Genomic DNA, 10985 nt, shown 5'->3' on the forward strand with positions numbered 1-10985 from the left:
GTGTTCCTTCACCAAGGACAAAATATTGCCAAGAAAAGCAATAAATGGGCAACTGTCACCACTAACAGCAGTGTCAGCTGTGTGAAAGCAGCTCCTGTAACTCCATAGCCTTGGACTGACTAAGCAGAAAGGTCTATGTAAATACCCATAAAGAAGGTTTTGTTGCTCCATGCAAGATGAGAACTGATTAGCACTAGTTTCTAAGATCATCAATGCTTTGTAAACAATACACTAGTTGGCTACAAGCATTAGATGTTGCTACTGGTTTGGCTTTGAGGAATGGCCTTTCCATTGCACAATATAGCTTTGAGAATTACTTTCATAAGACTTAATCCTCTTAATAGGCTCCTGCTTTGGGTGGATATGTGTGTGTGTATAATATATATATAAGAAATGTAGAATGGTAGATATTCCCCATGTGCACATTTTGAAACTAAAACCACTGAATGTTTAAGGCAGAAGGCCTTGGCCCCCTTCCTACCATTTTCCACTACATTTATCCAAGCTATCTGCATAAAAGCAAAGCTCTATTCGATGGGCCTGGGCAGAACCTGCACTAACAAAATAGACATCTCTGGTTTTAGTTTTTAAAGGACTAAATACATTCTTCAGTCCCAGTAGATATTCGAAGAATGCCGTAATTGAATAGGGTAAACATTTTTGCTTTTAGTCAATTTAATTGTGTGCACAATAGGCCTCTGAGACTATCATGGACTATGTCTTGAATTGGCATTCAGCCTATCTCTTTTACACATGCAGTAGACATGGTCAAAAACTAGCTGTTAGCTATCCCACGCAAAACACGAGGGGGGAAAAATCAACTAGATAAGCTTGTCACGATTCCAATAATCCAGTAAGAGGAACTTTGGTATGTACCCTTACGCAAGCAGGGTTTCAACACAAGCTTGAGCATGAATATTATGGCCTATGTTCTCAGGAGTAGCTTTTGGCACAAAGTAGAGATTTCACTGCCAGTACACATCTTGAGTACTTGAACATCTTGGAGAAAAAAAGTGTTTTTAGTTCGGCAGACTTCGAAAACCTTTGGCATTCTTTGTGAGTACAACAATTTAGCTCATTTGACAAAAAATAAATACTGCATATTTCCTTCTGTACTTGGAAAGAAATTCAAACAAACAGCAGTAATTCCTTTATTTAAAAAATAAGGGCTTTACAAAAACTCACCTTCACAACTCCCCTTCATAGCCTTCTGGCCACAAACAGTTCAATACCCAATAACAATGAATTTGCTTATGTTTGCTCATGTAACATTTGCTATTATAGTTTAATGCTGAAACAATGAGGATCTCTGAGGATTTCTAATTTAAAAAAATTATTTTACGCACAATTATAGAGGTGGCTGAGGTAAAACCCTGATTATATTACATAGTTTTTTTTTTCTCTTTCCACTTGGCTGCCTGGCTTGGAAAAATCTAACTGCAGTCTTTCCTTAAAACAGACAGGATAGCAGCCCTATTACTTCCAGAGCCAGGTCAGTGTCACAGTCTGCTCAATATTTAATAACAGAATGGGCCACAACAGACTTTGGACAGATCTACATTTAAAGTATTACTAAGAGTGTTCTTCACTCGCTTTCAGTTTTGTTTTTCCAAATAATAAATCTTATGGATCCTATTATATTACCTCACTTACAGTATTTAAAAACTTTAAACAGATATGTGACATTTGATCTAGCTCTGACCTAATGTCCGCTGCCATGTCCGGTCACACCCACATCCTTTAGAAAAGCTTCTAGTCGCTGTCGTCATCTGACCAGCCAAAGGCATCCATGGCTATGGCCATGTTGAGTTTGCGACCCTCGCGAACACAGGAGGACTTGGAGGAGTTTCGCTTGGCCTGCATGTTCACCTGCATGCCTGATTGGCGCATGGGACTGCTTCCGGGCACGCCCACATCCAGGTCAAACACGCCCCCGAAGCCACGCATGAGTGCCTGCAGGCTGGCACCACCTAGATCACCATTGCTGCAGGAGGACGAGATGTGGCAGCTCACCTCTGAGCTGTTGCTCTCCTCAGATCGAGACTCGTAGAAAGATTCGGCACTCAGAGTGGCAGCCATGGGGGAGACGTGAGAGAAGAACTGAAAGAGAGGGAGACAGTCAGAACAACAACAGTAACAATGACAGCAATAATAATTCAGTTAAACCCCAGAATAGCTGCTGAACAGTGCAGTCCCTGTAGTATTGCAAACGTTAGAAAAACAACCAGCTCTGAGATCATCCTAATCTTCAGTCTCCCCCTAGTGGTTCTAAATTATGTTTGCAGCTATAATTTGTCCTGCAAATCAGAGCACAAAAATGAGTGACATCTTGTATTTTTGATAGTTCACAATTGTTCAAATGTGTGTGTGTGTGTGTGTGTGTGTGTGTGGTAACACCAATCTTATTAAATAATACATTTCATTTAATACATTTTGTAGTTCTTACAGGAGTGCACGATCTAGACCTCTTCATGAGTCTGTTCTCCCATTCTCGTAGTCTCCTCTCTCTCTCTTCCAGCTCTTGTTCCTTACAGGTCAGCTCTCTCTCAAGCTTCTTCAGCCGCTCCAGAGTTGCATCGATCTCACACCTTACAAAGAAGGAGAAAATGAAAGAAGAAAAAAAAGAGAAGAGAAAAAGATTCAGGAGCACTGCTAATGCTGTCTAATCCACAACTGCAAACCCAGCAGTTTGCAGGTGGAGCTTGCACCCAGCTGTACCTCACTTCATCACACCAGCAGGGGTCACTCTGTGCCATTTTATAAAGACGTGCCATGACTGCTTACACAAAGCCTTCAGTGCAGCTATTTATAAACAGGTATGTGCTGCAGGGCCAGAACCCCCCTCCTCTTATATTTTAGCCCCGACGCCATGTCTGCTTGTGCCAAGCTCGCTCCCCACACACACACTCCCCAAACACCCTCACCAAACACACTCTCCAAGCATCCCTCCTGCTGCTGGAGTTGGCAGACACTCTTAGAATTTCTCACCCTCTCTTTGTCTCTCTATGTCTCTCTCTCACTGGTTTGCTCTCTCTCTCTCTCTCTCTCTCTCTCTCTCTCTCTCTCTCTCTCTCTCTCTCTCTCTCTCTCTCTCTCTCTCTCTCTCTCTCTCTCTCTCTCTCTCTCTCTCTCTCTGTCCCCTGTGACGCTATTTTTCCTGTCTCTTCACCCTGCTAGAGTGAAGCTCTGTTCATGTTCAGTCTTTATTAGCTCTTAGGACTCTAGAATGCGATCCCATAACAAATGCTGGCCTATGCTTGCCCCTCACCCCATCCTACTGATACATCTATCCCAGCTGTCTTTCTTTCCCTTAACCTCTCATTCCTCCTCAATCCTTCATGCACTCTTTCCCAGCCTTAATATAGAACGTAGACAGAAACTAGAATTATCAAAATAGCGATTCTGATTTTCTTATGGGAGCCTTGTGTGTCTGGATATGCTTCTGTGTATGTGTATAAGTATGTGTGCATGTGAGGAACACATTTTCCTTTCATTGTTTCGGTGAGTGTGTATGTGCGTGTTTTTATGTGCAGGCATAAATACCTCCACTCTGCTTTGTTGTGTAGGAAAGAATTACACTGGTCAGGAAGCTTACTGTCATTACACATGGACTCTAAAGTGGCCAAGATCTGTTTGAACACTGGCCTCTCCTGAGAAAAGGACATCATAATTCTATTGTAATTCATTACTCCAATGCCATTCATTACTAAAATATTCTTCACAATCACAATGACCATAAAGTACAAGTTATATTTTATCCAAAACATTAAAATAACAATTTCCTCAGTCAATTACAGTGACATAACATCGCTGCCTTCTTTATTGCTTGATTTCCAGACATAAGCCATCTTAAACTAAATTACACTCTAAGTGGATGTTCTTCTGTTTAGTCTAGAATGAGGCCTAATCTGTGTATTTATTGGGAGTAATGATTCTCCCTAGTAAGTTGACAAGGGAGAAAGCACGTAGTAAGCCTACATAAAAGACTGGGGGGTGGGGATTGAGATAGTGAGTGATCCAAAATCCATATTTTGTCTTAAGTTCTTTTCATGTAATAAGATTACACTTTTCAAAAGTCTAAAACCTTTACAAAAGTTTTAACCCTAACCCTTACTACACTAAAATCTCTATCAATGTTCTTCAAGGAGAATGACATGCTGAACCTGTCCCACTCACCTTGGGTTCAGCCACCCAGCATGATCTCATCAGCTCTGCAAAGCTGGCAGGGCAGCTGCTTGGAATGGTTGGCCTCTGATACACACATGCATGAGCAAGTGCACACACACGCACACACACGCGCGCACGCACGCATGCACGCACAAATCATTATGACCATCCTTACATAAAATTTCAAGTCTAATTTTAGCATACAAACTCAACTGCTGGAAAAACTCTCTCTCAGGACTATGTTTATAATAACACATCAGCGGATTAGCATGGGGGTGGTGCTTCAACACATTCAAAAGACAGTATTATATTAGGATTAACAACATGATGTCATGTGATACATCTGTATCATAAAAAGTACCCAAAAGGTCAAATTTAATGGAATTTTCTTCAAACTCATGAAAATGGTTGTTAATGTAGCTGTGATACACACATTGTAACTTAATATTGACACTGGTGAGTTGAACAAAAAGTGTAGCTCTTCCATGTAACATGTATTGCACTGAAAAAATCACAGCAAAAATCATAGCAATATTTCTTTTCATAGTTTAACCCCTCCCACCCTAACTTGTCTGTTCAAGTTATACTTTCTTTTTGAAAGTACTTATACTTTAATTTCTGTCTTCCCATCTCTCTCTCTCCTTGACACACTAGGTTGTTTAAAGGTATGCTTCTTGACTGTTCTTTCTTATTCCAAAGTTTCTATGGTCTTATCTCTGCCCAGGTTAGGCAGGCTAGCTGTTTTACTCACCAGAACAACAGCAAAAAACAACAAACAATAATAAGAACAGCAAAACAATAGCAGCAAAAAACAACCACATCCTGTTTATGAGAGAAGATTTTCACTGAGTAAAGTGAGCATGCATTCTATAAAAGCTGCAGAGACTCACTTGCTCATTCACTCTAAGAGGTGTGAGATCAACCCACTATAAATACTACACCAGAGCTACACAGGACTCTTTTATTAGGGAGGAGGGCTTCAGAATATAATGGGAATGAAGCAGAATGAAGTCATACATAATCAGTCAATTTGGTCTTACTACTAGAATTATGGATATGTAGTGCTTTACCTCATTTTTCTCCACAACCAGCCAGGCCACCTGTAAGCCCTCAAATCCTTTAAAAGGCACCTCTCTGGTCAGCATTTCCCATAAAACCTGAAGGAGAAATGAAAGCTCAAAACCATAAACAACACACACGTGTATGTGCAAATGTGTTATTGAGAGAGCGCACGCATGCACATGCACACACACACCCACACACACCCTACAGACTAAAATACTCACCACACCATAGGAATATGTGTCACAAGTTTCAGAAACAGGCAGGCTCTGGATCACCTCCGGGGCCATCCAGGGGAATGTGCCCACCAAAGACATATGTGTGGTGTGAGACAGGAACTTGGATGCCCCAAAATCACAGATCTGACAGACCAGGGTATAAGTGGTAAGGAGGTGCAGTAATTCACACAAACACAAGTAATTAAGGCACTGCTGCCTAACTTTACAACAGATATGCCAAAAGATTGGACCCTCATTAAAATGATGTATACCTTGAGAACGTTGTCTGCAGTTAGCACCACTAGAAAGAAAAAGTCTCAGTTAGTTCAGACATTTATTATACTTCCTGCTGTAACAAACACACATATACACAGAGACAAACAGCAGTGTTGTCCCCAGTAACAGAACGTAATATTTTATAGTCACACTTACATCAACAGTTAAACAAAATGTATGAGAGCCAGAAGAAGATTGCACAATTTCATTAATTAATTTAATTAATTAGTTACACATGTTAAACCAAGGAGCAACCTTTGACATCTGCATGGCCTATGGACATAAATGCACATGGCTATGCACATGGACATGCACATGGCCTATGGACATAAAACTGAAATTACCACTGGAAGTACATGATTGGTTTAAAATCACCTAAGGACTTACTTTTCTTATAACTCCTCAAGCATTGTGTTTTAGTAAGGGCTTTTATTTTTATTATATTTGTGTGCTAACCTAAGAAGATTCCCTTATTAAGGATTTTGAATTTCTCTTAGTTTGTGTAATACATTAGCCAAAACAATGAAATTCCACTCTCATATCAGTAACAAATACAAATGTTTAATCCATGAAGACATAAAGACATAAGATATCTGTTTGGAGCCTTTACTTGCTTCAGAACCAATTACCAACAGAGGTGTAAAAATTACTGTAAACATATTACCCGTTTTATACTGCCCTCTATATTTTTTGAGTATAGGGTCCAAGTAGACCTCAGGACTGTGTTGAATGGGACTAAGTAACTGTTCTAATGTTGTAGGGGTATTCCTTTTTAAAGTCTTGCTAGTGGCAGGTAAGTAAGACCGTCAGCAGTGTCAACACATGCACCAAGCTTCACACATCAAGCATTGTACATCAATGAATATAAAGTATGTTTGGTCTCTTAACAATAACTTGTTCTTGTTTAACTATATTACTCTTCATGAATCCAAATCATAAAAATGACCTGAACAACACATACATTAACACAGGATCTTACCATTCCGTGATTTTAGATCCCGGTGAATAACCTTCACTGGAGCTTCTGCATGTAAATAATGCATTCCTAAGAAGAAACATTAATCCACAAATCATATCCATTACAAGAATTACATAAGAATATGCTTATGATATGTAAAAACATCCATACACATGCATATGTCCCTACCTTTAGCAATGTCCACTGCCCATGTCATTACTTGACCCATGTCCATCTCCTCACTGTCTGCACTGGACAGATACTCATACAATGACCCCCCACTGGCATATTCTTATACACACACACACACGTGCACAAACATACATGTAGATACATGTCCAGAATTAAAAGTCAAGCATAGCTTGTGTTGTGACATTGACAAATACACATTTTTATTCTGAAAAAAAGGAGAAAAGTGAAGTAAACAGGCAGAAAAAATGAGAAATAATCACTAATGCTCAACTGTCACCTTTCAGTGAGAACCAGGAACATGCAGAACCATGCAAGACCATGTACAATCATGTAGAACAACACAGAACCATATGCAATGATGCCGAACGGAGTAGAATGATACAGAACCATATCTGTGCTTAGCACATTGTTTCTCCTTCTCTGACAATCCTAGCTGAACTGAACAACAACAATTATGTTCATGCGAACAGACTTGGGTGTGTTACAGCATATGAAGCACAACATGCAGTGCAGGGGGTCCCCAGGACTGGGATTAAATATTAAGAATGTCACAGAAGAACAACCAAGCTAATTTAAGGCCTATGACTACAGCCATTAAGTACAGTTCACCCCAATAATAAACAGCCAAGATCAACTTTCTAATGTGCTGCCAGCTAAAAGTATATCAACAAATCTACCAAGTAACAAGAGAGATATTACAATATAGACAGAGAGAGAGAGAGAGAGAGAGAGAGAGAGAGAGAGAGAGTGTGGATGGGTGACAGTGAAGAGGATCATAGTCATACAGGAAAGGACTAACAGTTTATATCATCCATTAATATGATTTAGCTCAGCTGCTAAAGAGCACATACAGACAACCGAAGAAAACATCACTGTCATCAACTTACTGGGTGCTGCCTAATAATGTTTTTGGAAATATGATTAATCTAGAATAGATCAGTCTAATATAATTTACATCTCTGAAGCCAGAGATCACAACAGAATGTTTAAAAATTAAATCATGGCCAGGTTTGTGGATAGCCTTTAAAAAAGGGCTGGCTATATTACCATCACAAAGCATATCTGAAATATACAAGGAATATGGAAACTCCTGCTCAGTAGAATAAGGCAAAGTTGATAAAGGTGTGATGGAGATTGGACAGACCACAGAGAACCTTTCACTTTATTCTAAATAAGGACATGGGGGGGCTACATATTTTCTTCTATCCTGTGGACCACACACACACACACACACACACACACACACACACACACACACACACACACACACACACAAAGAGAGAGACCCCCCCCACACACACACCACTGAGCACAGTCTGGATAAAAACTCAGTTTTAAATTTAAATTGGGTCTGAAGACATGAAAAACACATAAGAGTATGCAAAAATGCAGAAATGAATCGACAAACTTTTATCATCAATATAATTATCTACCTAAACACACTCACACTACTTTTACCTGTGACAATTCCATAGTTTGGTGCCTCAAGAATTGCTCCATAAAACTGAATGATGTTTTTGTGGCTCAGAACACTGAGAATCTCAGCCTGAATGGGAAGAGGGGAGAAACGCATTGTATTGCATTGACCAACCAACCAAATTTTGCTTCTTTAGTTTTCTAATACAGCTAAAAGGTTAACATAGCTAGAAATATAGGGAAGTTTACATCCACCTATTAGCATCATGCAAATCACAACCCTAAATCACCACACACGTGCCTCAGAAGACAATTGTGCAAAATTGTGCAAATTAGTTTTTTTGCTGAATTACTACAGTAGCAATCAGGAAAGCTTCCTAAGGTTTTAACCTTGTAGTATTCTTGAAACTTCTCTTTATGCCAGGTTGGGCATTATATATATATATATATATATATATATATATATATATATATATATATATATATATATATATATTGGACACAGAATACAAAGCACTCTGGACAAGTAGCTTTAGAGATAAGGAGAATCAATGACGTTTGTGTGTCAGTAATGGAAGGCAGTTCTCAGCCTACTGCTGAGGGTGGCTCTCTTACTTAGTGCAACCTGTAGGCCTACAGAACCATGCCACATTTGACACACATAGAACATCAGATTTGCTTTATATAGAGAGAGGCGGAGGGGGTGAGAGAGTCATGGAAAAGTGTGCTGTCCAGTCATCTCATACCAATCAAGTACTCCCTCTTTCCTTCTCCTATGAACAATAAACAAGTGTCATGGAGGAAAAAATAGGATGAAAAAAAGAGAAAACTAGTAACAGGGAATGAGAGCCACATTAACCACAAAGACCCAAAATCTAAAGAGCCCCAGCTGTATGTTGATCTGGCCCTACATAGAAATGAAACCACATAGAGTGGGAGTTTCATGAGGGTGCATATGTATGTCACAACCTCTGCATCAATCTTCAGCAGCTTTTTAACTGCCACTTCTTTGTCTTGTGAGATCCAGCGTGCACGGTAAACGCTGCCAAAGCTCCCACCACCACAGCTCTCATAAAAGTGGATGTCATTGAATTGTATCTGCACGAAGCTAGCACTGAGGGACGTCATCTCATACTGACATGCACTCTAAATGCCAGGATCTGCAGGAAGGAGAGAAAAGCTCTTGACTTAAAATGAGCAAAAATGAGCAATGTGAAAGTAACAGGATTTCAGGCCATTAACTGAGGTTTTCTTAAGTTTAAGTCATAAAACAAAGATATTCAATCACAGTCCTTAAAGGCTAAGCACTAGCTAATATGAAAGTGTCAAACACAAATATAGCAAAAGCTGAGTTTCTAGCTTGTGATTAATGATAGTTAGAACTTTATTTTTAATAAACTCAAGGAATAAGGCTTAAAAAAAATCTTGCAGGTTCATAATCTTCATCAAATTCAAAAATATCTTCGGAATCTGATGAACCAGCACTGGAAAATTTGCAGTCCAAGTCAATCATAATGTTGTTTGACCACAGCGCTGGTCACTGCTGTCCACCAGTGATATCACTTGACAACTTTCTGGAATTTCCGGAGTGACATCGGGTTTTTCGTCAATTTACTTGAATTGATCATTTTAAAAGAAATGAACATGTTATATTCATATTGTTTCACATATCCATTTTTGAAGTAGCCAAAATAATGTGCAAACTTCAGGGAGGTCCATTAGGTGGTGTTTAGCCTTTAAGGCACAGGTACTACTGATTTGCCCCCTTAGTTTACCTAGGAGTCACGTGTGATGACAAAATGACCAACGCAGGAGTGTACAAGCATAGATCTGAAGGAGAGGGTACACCCAACACTAATCTAAACCTAATTTATTCATGACTGCTTGACCTGTCCCAGGGTCTATTTTATGGAGGACCTACAGTGTACATTTACATTACATTTTTGCATTTGACCGACGCATTTATACAGAGCGACCCCCCCCCCCCCCCCGCCCCAGCTCTTTCGGTTATTATCAAAAGATCAGTGTGGCTTTGCCGACATGGAAACCAAAATTCATTGGGTCACACGATCAAAAATTATTAAGATAACTCCGATAGCCAAGCTTCCTCTTTCCTACACACTTCCACTAGGGGAAAAACCCTCCCAAGTCCGACCCTATTGTTCTGGTTTTTATTTTAATTTTTATTTTATTTTTTTTTTTACTATATTTGTTTAGGGTGCACGTTTTTCCAACTTCCGAGTAATATTATTCCCATACTTAGAAGTTTCACTCAGTTAAAAAAACACCCCAAAACACAAAGAAATAAACAAAGCAACCTCCCCCCCCCCCCCCCAAAAAACCCCAAAACAAGTGATGTGCTATTATGTTAAGGAATAGCGTAGGAGAAAACCCTATGTTTATTAATTCTAAGCACAACTGTCTTAATTCATTCCATATCTTCAGGAACTCTTTTCTTTTCGTACACTTAATAAAGATAATTAAAAAAGTGTACAAGTGTACAGTGTCTGCATTATGAAACAAGTATTTAAAACCATGCTCCCATACCTGTTAGTCGTATTTTCAGTAGTATCCCGTATAGTATGGCTCAGGCTTGCGCTCTGGACAACCCCCGTCATAAAATAACGTGGAGTCTTATTGTCTCGTGTTATTGCACTTCCATAACAGGACACGCGACGGTAGCGCGCCATCGGTAA

The 10985-nt window shown here is 39.6% G+C and overlaps 1 protein-coding gene across 2 annotated transcripts; it reads right to left on the reverse strand.

The window, feature by feature from the left end:
- Window positions 1–1137: 1137 nt before the first annotated feature.
- map3k20b (mitogen-activated protein kinase kinase kinase 20b) lies at window positions 1138–10967 on the reverse strand. 2 transcript variants are annotated; one of them, XM_027014392.3, is made up of 12 exons: window positions 10837–10967; window positions 9259–9449; window positions 8332–8419; window positions 6871–6972; window positions 6703–6768; window positions 5720–5748; window positions 5454–5591; window positions 5238–5324; window positions 4177–4251; window positions 3544–3650; window positions 2447–2588; window positions 1138–2100 (listed from the first exon to the last, which is right to left on the reverse strand). In XM_027014392.3, the coding sequence occupies exons 2-12, from the start codon at window positions 9415–9417 to the stop codon at window positions 1753–1755; spliced, it is 1341 nt and encodes a 446-aa protein (XP_026870193.1). In that variant the 5' UTR covers window positions 9418–9449; window positions 10837–10967; the 3' UTR covers window positions 1138–1752. The 2 variants fall into 2 exon arrangements, with proteins under 2 accessions (XP_026870193.1, XP_026870201.1); XM_027014400.3 differs by having other exon boundaries at window positions 9259–9433; window positions 10837–10923.
- Between the last annotated feature and the right edge of the window lie 18 nt (window positions 10968–10985).

The sequence above is a fragment of the Electrophorus electricus genome, chromosome 3 (assembly GCF_041902795.1).
Source record: "Electrophorus electricus isolate QZ-2024a chromosome 3, ASM4190279v1, whole genome shotgun sequence".
Lineage (NCBI taxonomy): Eukaryota > Metazoa > Chordata > Actinopteri > Gymnotiformes > Gymnotidae > Electrophorus > Electrophorus electricus.